This window comes from Aptenodytes forsteri, unplaced genomic scaffold (assembly GCF_000699145.1).
Source record: "Aptenodytes forsteri isolate BGI_AS27 unplaced genomic scaffold, ASM69914v1 Scaffold60, whole genome shotgun sequence".
Taxonomy (NCBI): Eukaryota; Metazoa; Chordata; class Aves; order Sphenisciformes; family Spheniscidae; genus Aptenodytes; species Aptenodytes forsteri.
Window position 1 is genome coordinate 696,561 of NW_008794175.1, and position 21,280 is coordinate 717,840.

Below are 21,280 nucleotides of genomic sequence, written 5' to 3' on the forward strand. Positions count from 1 at the left end.
AACATTTTTGTTTTGGTTTTTTTTTAGGTTTAGCAGAAGCCTGTAGTGATAACACAATGAATCAAAGCTTGGGCTCATTGGCTCAGTGCCCTAATGGACAAGGATTACTCATTAACAATTCTTTCTTTGCGAAACTCTCCGAACACAGTCTGTATTAAAACGTTGTGAATCCCAGCTTGTCCATCGGCACAGAGACTTGGGATGCTCATTAATACTCTGGCTGGCTGCAGGGGGGAAGTTGGCTCAAAAAGTGAAGTGATAGTACCTTGTTACTGATTGTAACACTTTTCTTGCACATGTACATTTTTATGACACTTTCAGCCTCCTTGTCTTTCCCACTCAAGGAGCCCAGATGTCATTCCAAGACATATACTTGACTTCTAAGTGTTTCTGTTATTCTTTACACTTTTTAGGGGAACTGAGCATTACACTGAGTACTGAAGAAGCGGAATGGGCTATAAATTTCAGCATCACAGGGATTTGAGAACATTAAAGTTTGGTTCCTGGATCTGCCACACTCTCTAAGAAACTTAGAGATTGTTGATTTGGGCTCACCCCATAAAGCTTTAGGCATGAAACTGAGGCCCTTAACTTTAAACCTGGTAGACTCATGCACCTTTTGTGCACAAGGGGAAGAAATTGGTACCTGTAGATGATGAATCACATCCTGGGTGGGCTGCACTGCATCCAAAAATGCTGATCTCTTGCCACTGACAGAAAGGGGACCTTGAACAACTACATCCCCACTTACCCAGTAGAGGAATTTAAAGTAAAGTGGAACGAATCTGGGCTGTTCTGTTTCAACACCCCACCTACACAGCAAGGGTAATGATTCCTTGTTTTGCATTGCTAAACCTATCCAGTGGGGATGAGTTGATCTGGCAGTGGTATTGAGGCAAATTTCAGCCAGAGGGGACAGCTGGCAGCATCACTCATGGTAAGCGAGTTCACATCTGCCACATGGTATATGCTCTCCGTCCTTCTCTACATATTTACACTGTCTGATCAAGAGTGAATACACAGAGACACAAGCTGTACCTTCTACTCCAGAAAAGAGTGGCATTGGGCAGCAAACACAGTCCTCTCTAGGAAAAAGGTGACAGCTGCTGGCCCTGAAGTTACCAAGAGTAAAATTCCCTCGCTTTCCTCAAGTTTAAGAGAAAAAAATAATTTAAAAAGGTATATTCATCCTCAAGCTTATATCAAGGAAACTGAAACTCTCTATCCTTCTCTTTAAAATGTAATTAATAAAGGGTCTTTCTCATGTGTTCTGTCCCTTGTAAATTCACTTGGTGGCCAGCCAAACACACATGGTATGACAGGTTTCTGAAGAGATCAATAGGAGAATGATGCCATAAGGCTGTCACTGGACACTAGCACGCCCAAGGGGGTACTGTTTTCAGGGATTTATGCCTACAGTTCATTCCAGCAGTCACTGGCCATATGATAAGTACATTTAAGACTAAGGTTCTCTCAGTCCTCATTTCTGACTCTCTGAAAGCCATCACTACTGTAAACGATGAGATTTCTGTTTTACAAATTCATGTTTAGCAAAATTGACAAAGTACTTTCAAATAAGAGAATTCTTCCAAAACAACCCTACCCACAGGAGACAGGTGGTCTCCACAACTCCAAACATGCCAACATCCCATCTGACACTTTCCAGTAAATGTCCACTCCAGTGGTGTCTAGGAACCACATGCCAAAAAAACCCCCTCTTTCTTTGGTCATCTTGAGGCCAGTGATGGGATTTGTCCCTTACCAGCTGAAGAAGCAGAGACTGAGCCAAGAAGTCCAACAAATGTCATATTATGTCTCATGGAGCTTTCCATCTCTTGGCTAGTTCTGAAGACCTTAAATCTCTTTTTCAGCTTTCAGCCTCCTGCAGCATTGGTCCTAGATTGTTGGCAGCACAGAGCAATTGCTATTTAGAAGTCCCTAGAAACCAACCTTCAATAAAGGTTCTTCCCCAAAAAGCATTTTCCTCTATGTGGATGCTGTTTGTCAGACAGCGAAGAGCTCACCACAAAGGAAACCAAATTTAATACCTCCATTCACTAACAAATTTGTTGCATTAAAACATTTTTCCTTTCCTTACAATAATAAAGAGGCAAGTGGCAAAGTCGTGCTTTGTCCACTAATCAATACGTTCAAGACATTATTGAAAAAAGCAAAGAAAGAATCCTCATGATCAAAAGAGATGTTGCCTGTAGCAACAACATGTGGCATTACTAGTTCAAGCCAGGTGTTCATATTTTATTGCGGCTGATGTGCAAATGAAAACTGAACAGAAAGGCATTACAGCAAATCAAAAATATCTTCTGTAGTGTTATGAGAGACTACCTACACAGCATCAAGGGAGAGAAGAGGAAGGGAAAAGATTCAAATCCAGTTACTTATAAATAGAATATCTTTTTTAAGGTAGCATTGCATGCTATAATTTTTAAAATTTCAGAAAATTGACATCCTAGAACTTCTCTAGACAATACTAACTTTACTTAACTGACAAATAGCATGTGTTCTAAAATACATCCATGCTATTATCAGTGCAAACACATGTTCAGCTACAAAAACAGGGATATATATAACAATCAGGGCTAGAAATCTGTCTGCCTAGAAAATACCACTTCATAAACTGCACAGTCTATGAAAGAATTGGAGGTTTTGTCGTAGCTTGTTTGCTCCTCCTCCTGCTACTCTGCCTTTTCTCCACTGAATTAATTGCCATCTCACACTTGCACTGACAAGGTAGCTCCATGGTCTCAGCCGTGGAAAGGCAAGACAAATCCTGGCAACAAAGTAGTTTGTCATCAAAAGCGTGGATGGGAAAAATCTAGCACAGAAGGAGATGGGGGAAAGGAAGAAAAGGTAGGTTGGGCATTCATCTTCAACATTTTCTTCTCTTCACACCCCTATGAATGCATCACTACACATTAAAAACATATGAAAGTAATACACCCACAAATGACCAGCACCTTCTCCTTTTTGCATAGGAAATCTTGTCAACAGCTGTACAGCTCTCTGCCTACTCACAGCCAGTTGCTTGGAGCTCCAGCAGCATCGTACAGATGACAACCAGTCACAACTAGTGAGAGACCTTGGGTTTGTGTTTGTTCGATAGACCAAGGGATATGTGTCTTGACTGAGATCTGCTTGTGCTCAAGAACCTCTTTCCCCTGTGCTGACAGCTCCCAGCGTGAATGGTACTGCAGACACCTGAGGGCTTATCTGAACCAAGCTGTGCCTCAGCCCAAACCATCGGTTACAGCTTGGAAAGTGTTCCTGACTTTATTATAAAGAGTTGCCACTAAACAGCAGAGTCACCTGCAGCTTTTCTTTCATCCCTGCAGCACCCGTTATTTACTATTGCTGCACGGAGGACACACACCATCTACACCACTTTGGGTCATGGTCTGTCTCCTCAGACAGGCCATTTCTTACTCTTAGGCACTCTCAAAAATATCACTATTCGCCACTCTAATGTAAAGGAAGCTTTTCATTTCTTGAAGGATGGCCAAAATTATCACCAGCTTACAATACATTTTATCATATGAAGATAATTAAGTAATCTTAATAGCTAAGGCTGTTTCTGTACAGGCTAAAAAAATAGGAAAGGAATGGGGTGCAAAGTTTCAGTGAGTTAACTCTAGTAGCTGTTAATCTTTTTTTTTTCTGCTGCATTTCAAAAGCAGAATAACAACTCCGCTTTTGAGATTAGTTTAGCTTACTGAATAATTCTTTCGTTAATCAGAGCCTCTTCGTTATAAGTTGCTTTCAGATAATTTGGTTTCCAAGCAGGGCAAAATTTGTTCAACAATCCTATGTTGTGCCCTGATGAAATCCCATATTCTGTCTTTATCACTTATATATTTAAAGGGGAGTGTCATGGAGGGTAAAATGACCATGGAACAATCTGGCCTAAGAGGGGGAATTCCTCCCTGATGGCAGGCAGTTAATAGTTAGCCAGCATGCTCTAGCAAGAGCATGTATGTTGTTAACAAGATACCATCTTACAGCTGCTTGGGTGCAAGAGGAGAGCTGAGCATATGTGGAATCAGCTACAGTATGAGATGCTTACAGTATGAGATGCTTACAGTATGAGAATCTAAACTTCAGTATGGGCAGCTTGGTCTACCTCCCTCTAGCTGACTTCAACTGAAATTCAGAATGTGTTTTTCTATAAATAAGTTCTGGTTATTCCACATTAGATTCTCTGTCATTATTTTAAATTTTAATTAAGGTACTGATATGACGTGCTCTTTTATTTTTCCCCTCCTGCTAGGGGTTACAAGTTTAAAAGTTCCTAGAGGAATCACAGCTTTAAGTTAAATATGTTAGTACAGTATTAGCTGATAAGAAGTTGTTCTAGAGGCCTCGGAGTAAACATATACTTTATTCTCTCAATTTTTTCCTCTTGACATTTTGATGTTATACAGTATGATAGTGATTGAGTCCAATAAGGCTTAGCCTTCATTTATGTAAATATTTGGAGAGATAAAAATATTATGAAATGTTGATCTATTCCAGTAAATGAATGCACTGTCCTTTCATTAATGAGAAGTTCTTTTAAACTAAATGTCAAAGGTGATGAGTGAAGTATTATTAAAAAGTAAGTATTTGCATATTTTTAGATGGGCTTTTGAATTGCTAAAATATTCACACTAAGTAAATTCATTCTGCAAACTTCTAAACCTCTGCTTGTTTCTCATACTGTGTCTAGTGTCAAGGAAAAAGAAAGATGGTTAAAAGAACCAGTTCAGTAGCTAACAAGAAACCATTTCTTTCAGGATGAGAGAGGAAATGTAGTCTAGACATCATATGAACGGACAGTGTAAGCCATTGGAGATGCAGGAGGAGCCTCTGCTAATGCTATCTGGCAAGCCAGAGTCACAGTTAGCCTTTTAAACCCACAGTTCTATACTTTATTGTTCTAGAGGAGGCTCTACTGTGCTCTGAAGCATTGCAAGCAGATGACTGTTCTCATTGCTTATTGAGAGGGAGGGCTGTGGAGCAGGCATCAGACCCCATACAAGTACCCAGAGCAAAGTTCAGGGGAACTGCCCCATCCTGCCGCAAGAGGTCCATAACCACCCAGGGAACAGGGGGACATCACACACTCAGCAGCTGATGGAAAGCTCATTACACCTGCCTATACATCCAGGAGAAGGGGGAACATCAGATTTGGCTGCAAGGAATCACACAGGACTCAGTTTGGAAGAAGCTGCCTTCTTCCTTCTGTAAGGAAGACACTTGTACGTCAGGGAGGAGCAGGACTGCTCCATGAGGAGGATAAGCCAGGAGCTGAGGATAGCCCCACTAACAGGACACAGTCCCACAGTACCTGAGTGGGGCCAGGGCGCTGATAGCAACAGGCCCAGAGGAGGCAAGGTGGTGAATCAGGACCAGGGGCCATCCAGGGATGAGCCAAGAGCAGCAGGAAGAGATAGGGCCAGATGCAGGACTGGAGACACACTGCCTGCAGCATCAGCCTGACGTCCTCCCAGGCAGAGGCAGGACTGGAGATAATGCAAGCTACAGCTTACACCTGCAGTCCACCTGGGAAAAATCCACCAGTGAGCCAGGACATGAGGAGACAGCACCAAGCACACCTCCAGCTTATCACAGGCCAGGACTAGAAGCCCAGGTTTGAGCTTAAATAGCATCCTGAGCCCATGGGCAGGGTGTGTGGGAGGCCACAGGTGAGGCTGACCAGGGCCGTTAAAGCCTATTAGTGTCCTCAGGACCCTGATGTAAAGAAGCTCTCAAAGTTTTTGTTGGCTCTTCCTTGTTCCCTACCAGAATTTGGACAAATGGTGAACATGATTATAGTCACCTGTGACAGGCAAGAGGAGCAGCAGCAGGACTAGACCCTTAATGTCCAACTTGCACTGGGAAGACTGAGATATTAAAAGGTCAATGTCACAAGTTCAACTGAAGAGTACTCATGACTCCACCCAGCTAAGGAAAAATGAAAGGGGCTGGAAATTAGATAACATTGCGTCGTGGACATAGCTAAGATATTGCCAACTCAGAAAAGTGAGAAAGTGTATCATATTATCTTTCAGTTGCCTCCACCTTAATTCCAACAAAGTCAGCCATGACTGTGTTGGTGGAGCCCTTCCCACCTCATTGTGGAAGATGTTGGTGGGACAACTAGTGCACAGCTCCTAGGCACATTACAGCAAAGAGCTCTGAAATGGCCACGGCTCTCCTAGGACAATTGTATCCTTAGCCACGGAGGTGCAAAAAGAGCATGAGGTACTTACTGCCATAATTAACAGTACCAAGCAAGTGAGCAGGCAGTGCCCATGTAGTGGGGGCTAAGAAACACAGGGGTGAAATGGAAGAGAGTGAGGGAGACCACAGGCAACTGGGCAGAGGATCCTTATTTCATGTACTGGGGCCCAGGTCAGTCAGATCATCCTCTTGGTTTCCACCTAGAAAACAGCTGGTACTGAGGAGAGAAAGAGATCTGAAGGCCAAAGAAAAGTGGAGTGGTTGAAGAGGAAGTTAAGGGGATGTTAAACAATAGCTCTTGGGAGAATTAAAGGATTTAGTTTATTTTCCTTTCTTTCCTAATCTTCAGTTTACATCATTGCATTCTGAAAACAAATTACTTCCCTTTTTGGAAGAAAGAAATTAAATGCAACATAAATATAATACAAAGTTTATTAAATTTAAATAACACAAATCAGGAAATGCAGAGGTTACTTATCTCATAGAAGTATTAACTTCGGCTCACTCTGAAGAAGAGCTTCATTTATCAAAACCTAATCTGAATACCCTCTTTGTCCAAAATTGGGTCATATCCCAAAATATGAATCATTTGCATTGGCAGATCCCTCATTTATCTCAAATCTCACTTGGCAGATACATTTCACGTTCCCATCTCATCCCACAACACAAAAGGTGTAACAAAACCAGGTTATCTAGAAAATAGTGATAGAGTAGATTACATGCATGGGAAATTTGTCTAGTTCTGTTTCTTGTCTTTAGTGACACCTCCTATCAAACCTTCACAAGGAAGGGAGTCTTACAAATTCATGAATTTTAGGCTTTAACTGCTTCTCTAAATAGGTGTGTAGGACGAGACAATGTATGTGAAAAAGGACAAAAATCAGTTCAAAGCATGACAGTTCACCTACTCAGCAGCATAAGCCATTGTTCCTCCCTCTGCGCTGGCTCCTCACAAATATGGAGCCAAATTAGAGGTTTCTATCCTTTCCCTCAAGGTTTCCTCAAAATTGCCTTAAGCTAGTGAGGGACTGTGGCTATAACTCTCTGAATTTACAAGGCTTCCCCCAAAACTGATATTTCCCCTGAGCAATGGAGTTGCCCACCCAGAGGAAGATCCATGCTCATACAGGAGACAGCCCTTCTCAGCTGCTAACTCACGGTGGAGTAAGTTCTCAAGAGCCTGTGGGATCAGTCCCTATGTTTCACCAGCCCATTTTAGCCATATTTGCATTTCTTGGACATAGAAACTGATTACCACTATGGCAAATGGGAAAAGGAAGGTGTTACTGTTACAGAAATACTGGCTAGGAAGTTCTTCGGAGCAAAGGCTGGACTGAGCAGCCAGCCCTGGTGTTAACTCTTTTGTCTGGCAGAGAAGTGGGCTCCAGCAGGAATCAGGAGCCCTCCTACCAACCACTTTGATGTAGAGAACTACTTAGCAAAAACATCTCCAGCCCACACGAACCAGCCCCCATGTAGTGTGGAGAATGAAGTTCCAGTTTCTGATCTCTTAAATTTGAGTGAAAAATTAAAACAAGACAGCACCAATGATCGATAACTAGAGAGCTGCTGTTCTGGTTATTGTATGGACTACAGCTGAGTCTCGGCTGCAGCAAACTTACACGTGAAATTTTTTTTGGCTGAAGCATATGTGTGTGTCTATGTGTAAGTGTTGCTATTTCTGCTCAAAGGAAACAGAATCTGTACATGTGATTAACAAAGAAATTAATGTCACTGACAGCTGGGGGGCAAAAATCATGCACTATTCTTTTTCCAGTTGTCTTTCCCCTATAATATCTGCTGATGATAAACACAGCAGTAGAAGTTGATGGGAGCATCAAAGGTACCAAATACTGGAGTAATAGTATGATTATTAGACACAGCTGATGCTATTCTAACGTTATTAAACTGGTGACTTCCCACATGTAATGCATGCTGCCAGAAAATCATCCTCATGTAAACACAACAAAAGGGATTCCTTCCTGTATGCATGGAAATTACCCAGATACTAACAGATGATTCGGTATTTCAGATCATGTCTCATTAATGTGCAGCCAATAAACATACATCCTGTCAAATAAAAGATTAATAGAGGAAAAAAACCCGCATGTAGCAACATTAGTTTTTAAAAACAGAAAGTATTTTTTCCTGGATATATGATATCAACTTGGAAATGAACATAAACCCTGGAACTGCATTCTTTTTTCTGCACATCCAATTCATTCCAGAGAGGGCCAAGGAAGGGTATACCTAGCTCTTACTGCTTTCAATTTAGTTCAAGAAAGATAAGTCAAAATTAGAAAATGTGAGGGAATTGCTATTTTCCCAGTGACAAACCTGCTATTCAAGTAGGTGATGAACTGTAACCTTGAACTATGCAAGACCTCAATGTTACTGCTATAGCATGATAACCTCTATATTTAAAAATGTTTGCTTGAAGAAACATCAATTCTTAAATCTTTTAAGAAAATTTGACAAAGCGTAACCCAGTCATGTTGTAAAGTTTATCTAAAAAAATAGATTTACCAAACATACACCTCTCCTCTGACATTAAAGATGATAAAAAAATAAATTGCTTGAGAAAGAGGATAATTAATAAATATCAGAGACTGTAAATAAGCAGTAGAACAGAAAAATATAACTGAAGCTGAAAATCTTAGTACTTCAACTTACTTACAACTCAGAGAACTATATTTTTTATACTTCATACTTTCTAAATCTCTTTTAAAACTAGTGTAGTTGATACTCATTTTGTCAGTTTAATCATTGACTTGTTGCTTAACCTGTCTTGTTACTTAGGTCTTTAAAAGTCAACAGATAATAATATGAAATAAATAAAACCTTTGTCACTCATTCCTACATCAAGTTTTACGTAACCCTCCTAAATATGAGTTGCAACAGAAACCTTTGAACAGCATGCCAGTAAAATGGACTCTATTGCAAAGAAGCTGATAAAGTCTTGTTTGGAATACTGTCAATTTATTCCAGGAATTTAACTGTAATTAACAAGATACTTTAGGCTTCTTGAATGTAATAAATCTTTGTTCTGTAAATATACTGCTCCTCATTTCTTCAAGTGGAAAAGCTTGATTTATAATGGCCCAGTTACAGTTCTTCTCTTTTTTGAGATTGCCAGTAAAAGTGGGCAGAGACATGACGATTTCTGTAATAGGAATGTCAGCCAGCAGGTGCTAAAATGAAATGAAACCTTGACTAACTTTACACCTGACCTTGGATTACTTCAAGGCAATAACTGAGGTGTGAAAACACACTGTTTTCCTGTACCCACTCTTGATCCCTCCACTTAATATCATAATTTAACAGTATTTTAGCAATCTACTTCCTAGTCCAGAGTTTTAGAAATTAATTAAAAATTCGAGGTGCCTCCATTTTTTGCCTTTAGGTGGTGGATACTCACTTACTTCCTGCTGAAAAATTAGCTGCTCCCTAATGCAGCATCGTGGGGGGGAATAAAAGGAATTAGAGGTCTGTGTGCAATTGCAGGGCTCTGATCTCATTGGGGTCATGGAGACATAGTGATATAGCTCATATTACTGGAGTGCTGCTTTGGATGGATGTAGGCTCTTTAGGAAGGACAGACCAGGTCAGCAAGGAGGTGGAATTGCCCTGTACACGAGAGCAGCAGGCATGCATGGAGCTCTGCCTTGGGATGGAGGTTGAGCCAGCTGAGAGCTTAGAGGTAGACCAATGAGGCCAATGTTGTGGTGGGTGTCTCTTACAGACTGTCTGAAGAGGAAGAAGTAGACGAGACCTTCTTCGGACAACTGGAAGAAGTCTCATGTGTGCAGCCCATGGACTTTAACCACCCCAACATCCGCTGAAGGGACAACACAGCAGGGACAAGCACTCCAGGTAGTTTCTGGAGTGCATTGTTGGTAACTGGTAACTGATTATAACTGATAACAAGTGATTGAGGAGCTGAAGAGAGGACATGCTGTGCTGGACCTGATTCTTTAAAAGGAAGAACTGCTTGGGAGCATGAAGGTCATGGGCAGCTTTGGCTGCAGTGACAATGGGATACTGAATTTTTAAGGTCTGAAGAGGCAGAAACAAGGCAAAAAGCAGGATCGTAACACTGCACCAGGAGAGCATACTTTGACCTGTTGAGGACTTGCTTGGATGAATCGCATGGAATATGGACCTGGAGAGAAGAAAAGTCCAGAGGAGCTGATTAGCATTCAAAAATCACCTCCTCCAAGCTAAAGAACAGTCGATTCTGAAAAGTAGGAAGTCAAGCAAAGGCATCAGGAGGCCCACATGGATGAACAAGGAGCTCCTGACTAAAATCAAACATAGAAAAGAAGCATACAGGTGGTGGAAGTAGTGTCAGGTGACCCAGGAGGAATATAGAGCATGCAAAGCATGCAGAGATGGTGTTAATAAAGCCAAAGCCCACCTGACATTGCATCTGGTGAGAGATGTGAAGGGCAACAAGTAAGGCTTCTACAGGTGCATCAGCAGCAAAAGAAAAACTAGGGAAAATTTGGGCTTGCTGCTGAATTGGGCAGGGGACCGGGTGATGAAAGACATAGAGAAAGCCAAGGTGTTCAATGCCTTCTTTGCCTCAGTCTTCACTGGTACGACCAACCTCCAGGAATCCCAGGTCCCTGAGACCAGTGTGAATGTCCAGAGCAAGAAACACTTACCTTCCATGGAGGAGAATCAACTTAGGGAACATGTAAGTATATTGGACATGCACAGGTCCATGGGTCCTGATGGGATGTACCAAGAGTGCTGAGAGAGCTCCTGATGTCACTGTGAGGCCACTTTCAATTGCCTTTGAAGGGTCGTAGCAATTGGGAAAGGTTCCTAATGACGGGAAAAAAAAAGCAAACATCACTTCCATCTTGAAGAAGGAGGCAATGAACCTGATAGCCTTCTACAATGAGAAGACTGGCTCAATGAACAAGGGGAGAGCTTGACTTATCAAGGCTTTCAGCACTGTCTCCCATAACAACATCATTGACAAAATAAAGTACACACTAGATAAATACACAGTGAGGTGGATTTAAAACTGGCTAAACTGTTGATCTCAAAGGTTTGGGATCAGCAGCATGAAGCCCAGCTGCAGGCAGTAATCTGTGGTATATCCCAGGGGTCAATACTGGGACCAATATATCTTCATTAATAACTTGCATGATGGGAGAGAGTGCACCTTCAACAGCTTTGCAGATGATACAAAACTGAGAGGAGTGGTTAATACACCAGGTGGTTGTGCTGCTATTCAGAGGGGCCTTGGCAGGTTGGAGAAATGGCCCAACAGGAATTTCATGAATTTCAACAAAGGGAAATTCAAATCCTGCACCTGAGGAGGAATAACCCCTGCACCAGTAGACGCTGGGGGCTGGCAGGCTGGGAGGCAGCTTAGCAGAGAAGACCCTGGGCATCCTGATGGACGACAAGTTGAACATATGCCAGTAATGTGCCTTCATGGTAAAAAAGGCCAACAGCCCCCTGGGCTGTATTAGGAAGAGCATTGCCAACAGGTCAAGGGAGGTGATCCCTCCCTTTTGCTCAGCCCTGGTGAGACCCATCTGGACTGCTGAGTCCAGTTCTGGGCTCCCCAGTGCAAGTAGGACATGGACTTACTGGAGCAAGTCCACTGAAGAGCCGTGAAGATGTTTAAGGGGTCGAAGCATCTGACGTGGGAGGAGAGGCTGAGAGAGCTAGGACTGTTCAGCCTGGAGAAGGCACAAAGGGGATCTCATCAATGTGTATGAATAACTGATGGGACTGCTGACCAGTTCTGGGCTCCCCAGTGCAAGTAGGACATGGACTTACTGGAGCAAGTCCACTGAAGAGCCGTGAAGATGTTTAAGGGGTTGAAGCATCTGACGTGGGAGGAGAGGCTGAGAGAGCTAGGACTGTTCAGCCTGGAGAAGGCACAAAGGGGATCTCATCAATGTGTATGAATAACTGATGGGGTGAAGTAAAGAAGATGGAGCCAGACTCTTCTCATTGATATCCAGTGACAGGACAAGAGGCAGCAGGCATTAATTGAAATACAGGAAAAAACATTTAAACATACGAAAAAACTTTTTTTGCTGTGAGAGTGGTCAAACACTGGACCAGGTTGTCCAGAGAGGTTATGGAGTCTCCACATTTGGAGATATTCAAAACCCAGCTGGACACAGTCCTGGGCAACTGGCTCTAGCAGACCTTGCTTTGAGCAGGAGGGGTTGGACTAGATGATGTCCAGAGGTCCCTTCCAACCTCAACTATTCTGTGATGCTGTAAGAAGTGATGTGTTGTGGAGTAACCAAATTAGCCTGGGCACCTTTCACTAAGGCACTAGCTACAGAATTCCAGCTCCCCAAAGAAAATGTAGCATCACAAAATAAATTAAAATGTTAAGCCTACTTGCACTTTGGGGGGTACACCAGGTGTGAAAATTCAATCTCTGCACAAGTTTGACAGATTTCAGTTGCTCATTTTTAGCTATTTCGTAATTTCTTTGGGGGAAACACTGACAAAAATATTACTGAAGGAAATGCCATGCTCCCTAGAAGGATTTGTACCAACCATTCCTGATGGGGAAATCTGCATGTGTGGTGTGTTGGGTTGGAGGGTTTGCTGACCTTCAGCTGTTGCAGTAATTTGATGGCTCAAGGAAACATCCTGTGAATTTTTTTCAAACTAACATGTGCCTGTGTCCTCTAAAACCAATCCCAACCATTGACACAAGCCAGAGAACAACCTGTTAGCAAACTTCTCCTACGTGCCTTTTTGAAGAGGTAGATTCTTTTGTTAAACTTTGGGGAAGTCTTTCCCAATAACTGGCACGAGTCAGCACCATATCTTCTCTGAAAGACATAAAATTGCCCAAGGACAACTGCTAGATAATCCTCCTGCCTGAGCCATGGCATGAGAGAGCCATCAGGTTAGCAGGCTTTGGGCCCGTCCTCACCATGCCTTATGCATGCTGCAACTTGTGGGGACCCTGCGGTGTTAAGGAGGAGAACAGCCACCAGAGCCAGCTGAAGTCATTCAAGCTCCTGCATAGCAGGGATAAAAATATGTCCTCCCACTCCATGTGTGGAGGGGGCTAGGTGCAGAGGGATGCATGAGCCAAAGGTACAGCTCAAGAGCACTGAAGGAGGGATGGGCTGGGGGCACTGGGGAGAATGGGCGCTCGGCTCTGGATGCAGCTTAGGAGACAGAAGGAATTATCTGTGGGCTGCTCCTTGTCATAAGCAAATATAACAGCAGAGAGTGCCAGTCAGCAAGGGGCATTTTAAGCTGCTCACAGCTTTTAATGAAATTGCCATAGAAGTGGTTGCTTGGAAATAGTAAAAAAGTGGATGAGGGATGCAGAAAATTACTTAGAAACACTGGCTGCTTCTCATGCTCTGGCAGTTCCTGTAACCGATGCAGCCAGCCAGGGTAGGGGACAGAGATCCTGACTGTAGTTTCCCTCCCAGCTTTGTCGGCGACCTTGCCCTCCAGCTCTGTCCAAGTGTGACGTTTCCCCTTGTGCTCTGGCAGAGCAGAGGGTGCAGAGCAGGCCAGTGCGGCCTTGACCTTTGGCCAGCCAAGGTAACACCTCAGCTACCTGCCATGGCCTGGCTGCTGCAGCTGCTGCTGCAAGCAGGAACCTCGGCCCAAAACGTCCCCCTTTCTGGAAAAAAAAAATAATTGGGAATTTGCTAAAAACCAAACCCTTGCTATTATTGACTCTGTGTTGACCTGGGGTCTCATGTACCATTCCATGAGTTAGCAAGGGTCAGGAGAAGCCACATGTGAAAACAAGAAAATAAAGAGTAAAGATACGGTCCAGTGCAACTGTAGCTCTTTTCTGTACTATGCCCAAAGTGCTGTAACAGGTAAACCTGCAGCCAGTACAGAGCAATAGGAAATGGGAGCGAACAGTGCAGGACAGAGGATATTTCATTCCCTTGCTGAGGTAAAACCTATCTGCTGGGGTTACTCCCAGCTGCTTCTGCCTGCCCCATACAGCAGCGTAATTCCACAGAATTAACATTACATCCATTCAGGTTGATTGTCCTTCACTTGTTGTTGTCCTTAATGTTAATGTCTTTCATGTCTAAATTCAAGTTGCACGTTAGTACTATGATTTTCCCTTGCCCACCATGAATCAGCAGGGACCCATAAGCTGCTTCCATCCCCCTGCAGATTTCTACCAGCACGAAGTACAGAACTGATCACTGTCAGAAAATAGACTGGGACCCTCAGGACATACAGACATCTTTCTTTTGATTACACGCATAGGGAGGGGGAAGGGAACAAGCAGATGGGATCAAAGTCCCCTCCCTAAAACAAGAGCAAGTCCCATTCCCCTTGTCTTAATCATGGCATCAGTAAGTTTCTCCGATTTCTCCTTTGCTGTTCATTACAGCTATGCCCAGCAGAGAGAAAGCACCTGGCATGGTGCTTCTGGTGATGACTGCCAGCTCCTGAGAACAGAGCTATCTTTACTGGGTACCTTAAATATTTCCTGGTTTACAAGTGTTGTTGTCTTCCTGAAGCTGGTACTCCAAAGATTCATGAGACACCTCTGGGCAGCCACAGTTCTGAGCCAACAGAGGTTTATTTTTCATGAGTTCCAGTGTTTTCCTAACACATAATTAACAAAACAGCCATGACCTGCTCAAAGGAGCTCTGAATTTGTTGTGCAGGTAGAACTAAGCTTAAAACAAGGAGACAAGTAGATGCCAAAAGTTTGTACAGCAAGAGTCTGAGCACTGACTTTATTGAGCAGATAAATGCAGTTACACATAAACAAATGTAGTCTGTTGGCCGCTGCAGATATCCAATATACTAATTAAATGAGGGGGGAAACAAGTTAAATGGGTCAAGCTTTTATTATGATGGAGACTTAAAATATCCAAATGGTATGCTCTTGGGGAAAAATGTGTTGGTTCTTATTATGTTATATTGAAGATAGTTCAGCATGAAGAAGTACAATCTTACTACATTTCTTACATAAATTTCTTTCTTTACTTATGTAATTCTGCTTATGGAAGAGCCGTAAAAATGCTAAACAGTATAAACACTAAAACAAAAAAAGGTTGAGATAAAAAAGGGACAATTTTTCCTGTCACAGCTAAACACTGTTATCAAATGGAAGTTAAGAAATAACTGATATCAGTATGTGAGTAATTAAAAGCATTTTTACAAAGAAGTCTACCAGACTGTCTTCTGCATGTACATACAGAGCTGCAGTAGTGTTCATAGTGTTATCTCACTAGTAGTGTTATCTAATCCAACATAAGCATTTGGATGACATATGAATGAGGTTTTTTTAATCTCTCCATTTATTTATTCCTGATTCCATGAGAGTTAAGCTTTAAAATGAGACTTGAGTGAACTCCCTGAACCTTGGGATGATGCAGAATATCAGGTTTTGACCCATCCTGTAGGTTTTTAACTCAAATATCTAGAAAATTCCAAGTTCTGTTTCCAGGATTTGGAAGCTGATTTCTCATCTTTCCTCAGCCCTCTGTCTTCATTGGCTCTTAGCTGCAACTTGCGTTCTCTTTTTCTCTTTCCCCCTTTCTGTTCTCACTCCTCTCTCTTAAAATATGAATAATTAAATAGCACTCTCAAATTAAGGTCTTTAAAAGAAAACGGGAAGAAAAACAAGATAAGAAATCGGGTTTTTACAAAATTTTCCTTAAAAAAACCCTTAAAATAATGACTGAACTTAAAGATCTCTGTAACTATCTGAAAACAGGAGTCAGCTGGAAATATTCATGTGAAGCCATGACACATTTTCCATGACGTTGAATTAATTTTTGCCTTGCTACTTTCAAATTAATTATGTTACACACATGAGACTCCTCCTGGCACTTTGTTAACATCTGGATGCCCTTGTTATATTTTTTACCCAAAAGTCTGTATATTCTTTTGGACCAAGTCATTATTTCCCTGGATAACTTTCTATTCAGGTGAATTTTCATTGCTTCTGTCATTAAGTTTTCCTTTCTCACTACAAGGAACATTTTGTTTAACTCTTACATAAATATAAGAGGAGTATTAATTACCAATAAACTTCTGCTAGTAGTGCCTGGAAAACATCAAGCGTCAAGGAAATAAAAGCTGCAGCTTGCTTTGTTAAGAAAGATCAGCGGATAACAACTCTGAACAACACCGCTGAACAACATATACCTAGGACTTACTGCCCTACTTTTTCTCTTCTCAGACTTAAATTAATATTCCATGGCCTATCCTGCCATTTCACATTATGGAGAGCTGACTCTTCCTCTAGCTTGCTTAAGATCTCTTTTCCAATGTAAACCAAATTTTGCTTCCTTCTGCAATCAGAAAGCCATCTTCAAATAAAACTCTGAATGTATGAGCGCTGTCTTATATTTTAAAATATGCAAAAGTTATTTTGGACATGGAGACAGAAAAATATGCAAATAATGCAATAAATGAAGTTTAATCAAGCTAATATTTATCCTTAGAAAATATCATTTGAGTTATTTGCATCCACTAGCATTAGAACCGTGACTTTTTGGAGTCAGGTTGGGATATGCCAGCTGTTCGCCTGATTGTTTAAATGTTCCAAATTCTAACATATTTTAAGAAGACAGTTTTAGCAGAAACACCCTCAGTTATTGCACTCTTTCAGATCCCACAAGAAAAGGCTGTCGGACCAGGTTGCAGATAGAGACATCCAGCAAAACTGGAGTTACAAAGCCTGTTTGATCCCAGTAAGTTGGCTTTATTCTTGGTCATACAGTATTGTGGAAGCCACTGTGTAGATCAAAGAGTTAATTAAATAACAAAGATTTCCAGGAAAGAAAACTAACTTCCAACCAGTGCTGATGTTTACACTTTGTGCAATGCACCTGAACAATTTTAAACAGATGAAAAGGAAAGGGAGAAAGACAGCCCAAACATCTGAATGTGATTGCCTGGAAAAGCACTGTGGTCTGTGCATAACTTCATCTTGTCAGAGATGATATTCTGCCTCTGGAAGCAGTTAAATTTATAAAAGAAAGAAAGTGCTTACTTGAATGCAAAAGCTCGTCCAAATGTTTTTAAACCATTTCTTTCAGGGCATTAAATAATGCTCAAATGTCCATTGAAGTCAAACTTCCACTGAACTAAATCAGTGCAGTCTGCAGATACGAAATGATCCTGCTAAACTGAGCTCCTCACTGTACCACGTGTCACTTGTGACAGCTGTGGCGCATGTCTATAACAGTAAGAAATAGCAGCTACATTCACCACAGAGGCAACTGAGCTCTCATGTGCCAGCTGGCCATTTCCCAGACTTTTCGGATGTTTGTAATTCTTTGTCATAACAACGACATTCACTCCCTTTGTGTTCCTCTTAGCGAGACAAGAAAGTTACCCTTTATCATTACTGGAAAAATGATGCTTCTTCTCAGAAAACATTACTGTTTCTAGAATAGTCCATTGTCTGGTCTTCTCTTTACTAAGGCCAGCTGATTCTCTTACTCTTTGCTTTCTGCCAGATTATACTTACACAGATTCTTATATTAAATCCTTTCATAATACTATTTTCCCTATTAAGAGTTCCTGTAGTAACTACATGCATGCTATGTGGTTGGAGAGGGAGGAAGAAGCCGTTTGGTTTGTGCATATGCAAAGAAGTGGCCCTCTCTCTTTCGTAAGATGTGGTGGACATTGCAAAACAGTTTGACAGCAGCTGGTCCAGCTTTTCTGATAGACTGGTGAGAATATTTGACTCAAGCTCCTGCCACTTAAATCCCCAAATGTTGACTATAACCTTCAAGAAAGAAGATATTTTCTTATGCCTGTTCTAAACATCAGTAGTGAAATAAGCAACTCTAGTCCAAACTGAATGTTAGAATTTTGAAAAAATATTCTTTTCTGTCCTAACAGAATAAAGCTATAAATTTTTTTTTTTTTTTTTTTTTTTTTTTTTTTGAGTGGCTTATTAATAAACTGCATTGTGTCAAGGTAGGATTGAGCTCTACCATAGCAATACCCATATCATTAAATTATCTTCTGATGTCAGTTTAAAATCCTCACTGGAGTCAAATCAGGCATGCATCCATTCACCTTACTTTACTTCTCATTCATATGTAGTTGTAGATTGGATTTTGCTGGGTAGAAAAGGAACCAGAGACATGAAAAGACAATCATCTAGCTTTCTGGTCTCCCTGTTTAATTACATTTGTAGGGAAGATAAAACATCCATGGATTCAAATGAATGTACAAGTGTAATTCCACTCATGGTATTCAATAGCACTTCAACAAAATAGCAATGTGCATATTAGAAATGTTCAAATCTCATGTGCATCACAGTGGCTATATATGGTACATGAGAACAATAATACTGAAACATCACAAAGCACATCGTAGGCTAGACAGGATAGCTTTCACTTGAATTTAATGAGGCAGTAATCATAATGAAAGACAAATTAAATCACAGCTTACTGAAATTCTCCATTCTGAAAAGAGTATTAATGCCACAATGAGTCTTTGAGTTGCAGTTAACTGCTTGAGATGATACAGCATGCTCCACTGGTTGATTCTAAAAATGGTAGAAAAAGGCTAAAGCCACTTTATACTGTCAAACATTTACCAATAGCAAAAGAAAATTACTTTCAGACATAGATAGTCTGTTAACTCTCAAATGGTACAGTACTTCATTTATAGCAACAGCAAGACTGAGGCATTGAAAAGTTACAGATCCAGAACTAAAGACTTTACTCGTGTAAGTAAGCTCATTCACCTAAATGAGGACCGTTGGGGTTGAGGCCAGAACTCTATCAGTATAATACTAGAAAAATATATTTAAATTACTTCACAATAATGAACTGAGTGAGAAACCTAATCCCCACAGGACTAAGATTTCCTTTCATAAGGATTAATAATATTGCATCACTAGCGATGATTTTGTATTCAAAATTATTTCATGCCAGCACAAAATCTTTGGAGGGGGAGAAATCTCACAAGTATCCATTTTATTGCCTTATCCAGACTCTGTGAGCTATGCATATAAACCAGACTGTCAATCAGTTTGAAGGAACTGTTGAAGCAGTACTGTGCCATCTCTGCTACATGTTCCTCTTCCTGTTGTTGAGTGACCATTAGTAATTAATTACAGCTTACTGCCATAAAACTGCTTTTCTTTCAGCATGAGCTTGCAGTTTGCTATGGGTTAAGCAGCTCAAATGCCAACCTACAGGAGTCCTAAAAAGGCAAAGCAGGGCCACTCAGGAGGGCAGAGTTTCATGCCACTGGAGCCCCAGTAATTACATATATCACTGTGGATCCACCATCTGATACGACCTTGTCCTTCTCTTGTTCTTCTCTCTTGTCCTTCTCCTTGTCCTTCTCTGTTCAGGCAGGAAGATGACAGCAGTCCTTGCTCTTATAGTCATAGGCTTGCACCAGGCAGGAGCCCTGCCAGAGCTGGTCGTCTTCTAACGGGTAGAAGAGCTCGTCCCAAGGAGATACGATGGCTGAGCAAGGATTTAGTATCACTTCTCCCAGTCCCATTGTTGTTAGCCCTCTTCCATGCTATTAGAAGGGAACTACCACCCCTTGTATCTAGCCACGTGGCCAGATGTTACACGATTGAATAAGAAAATAAATTTGGATACCAGATGATTTGGGGCAGCTAGGCAGAAGGGAGGATGGGAGTAGCTGCTATACAAACCTTACAATTTCAAGTATTATGACAAATCTTGAAAATTTTCATTTTCGTAATGGTAAGAAGTCTGTTCTTCCATGTCTTGAGTTACTTGCTTTTGCTTTCTCCATTCCCTTCTCTGTACTTCACTGTTTTGACTGGTAGCACCGTACATTTTCTTTGGACTTACAAAAGTTTCATTGTTCATCTCTGTTTCTTCAGCTAGTTCATCCTGATCAATTATGCCACATTTCTCTTCATTGAGGTTTTCAGGGTCAGCCCATTCCTGCTTCTCCCCAGAAGCAAAGATAGCGTAGAATATCACTCCACTGTAATGCACCAGGGCTGCAATCAGAAAGACGTTTTGCCATTCTTCCCGGGTCTGAAAGAATGGTGCAGGTCTCATTAAGTTTGCAATAAAAAGAAATATTACTCTCTGAATTAGACCATGAATTAGCACGTATTGAACAATGACCATGATCACTGTTTGATTCCTGATGTTACAGATAGAACAGTTTATGAGAGTCATTGTGAAGATTTTTTTTTTTCATAACAACGGCTAATAAAATAAAACATGGGATTTTTTTTTTCTCACAGTGAAGTTTCTCTCTTGCATGTGAAATACTCGTGGAGTTGGAAATGCAGGGATTTCTCTAACAATTAAGTTAATCTTATTGTAGATCAGTGATTGCTTAGGAATCCTACCAGGGATGTGTTGTAGAGGAGTTTCTCAAGTCCTATAAGCATTACCCAGTAGTATGGAGATATTGCAGAGACCCAGCCTCAGATGGTATGAAATAGTATCTCCCTACACAGATAATTAGTTTATAATAGCCGAGAATCTGGCCCCTATGATATTGTAAAAGTGAATGTTTAAAACAAACAACAACAGAAAACAGCTGCAGAGATCAATGATAAAATGGAGTTCCCAGGAAGCTTTGAAATGTCTAACTTTTGTTGCATTACCTAATCCTTTTCCTAGAAAACATGGAGAAATGTTACCTTATGTTTCGTCATTGCACCAACGATGAGCGGGCACACCATGCCCGACAGTGTCCCCACGCCATTGGAGATCCCCATCAGAATGCTGGCGTAACGTGGGGCTATGTCCAAGTGATTCACGTTGAATCCTACAACAAATGAGAGACAACGGTCAACTTTACAGCTTTGCGCTACCAGGCCAACAGGGCTTTCTACAGCCGTTCTGGCTGAAGAAGCCTGAAAAAGGTAGGAAACCCATTACCATATATATGAGAAAGAAGGGTAGTATTTTCATAGAATCATAGAATAGTTTGGGTTGGAAGGGACCTCTAAAGGTCATCTAGTCCAACCCCCCTGCCGTGGGCAGGGACATCTTCAACTAGATCAGGTTGCTCAGAGCCCCGTCCAACCTGACCTTGAATGCTTCCAGGGAGGGGGCATCCA

The 21,280-nt window shown here is 41.5% G+C and overlaps 1 protein-coding gene across 1 annotated transcript in view; it reads right to left on the reverse strand.

Moving 5' to 3' along the window:
* Window positions 1-19,837: 19,837 nt before the first annotated feature.
* Window positions 19,838-21,280, reverse strand: part of SLC17A8 (solute carrier family 17 member 8) — a 29,788-nt gene continuing 28,345 nt past the window's right edge. The window contains exons 11-12 of the mRNA XM_009284161.2: window positions 20,858-20,985; window positions 19,838-20,237 (exon numbers count right to left, since the gene is read on the reverse strand). Coding sequence (XP_009282436.2) covers window positions 19,899-20,237; window positions 20,858-20,985 — 467 coding nt within the window. The 3' untranslated portion in view covers window positions 19,838-19,898. The remainder of the gene's footprint in view (window positions 20,238-20,857; window positions 20,986-21,280) is intronic.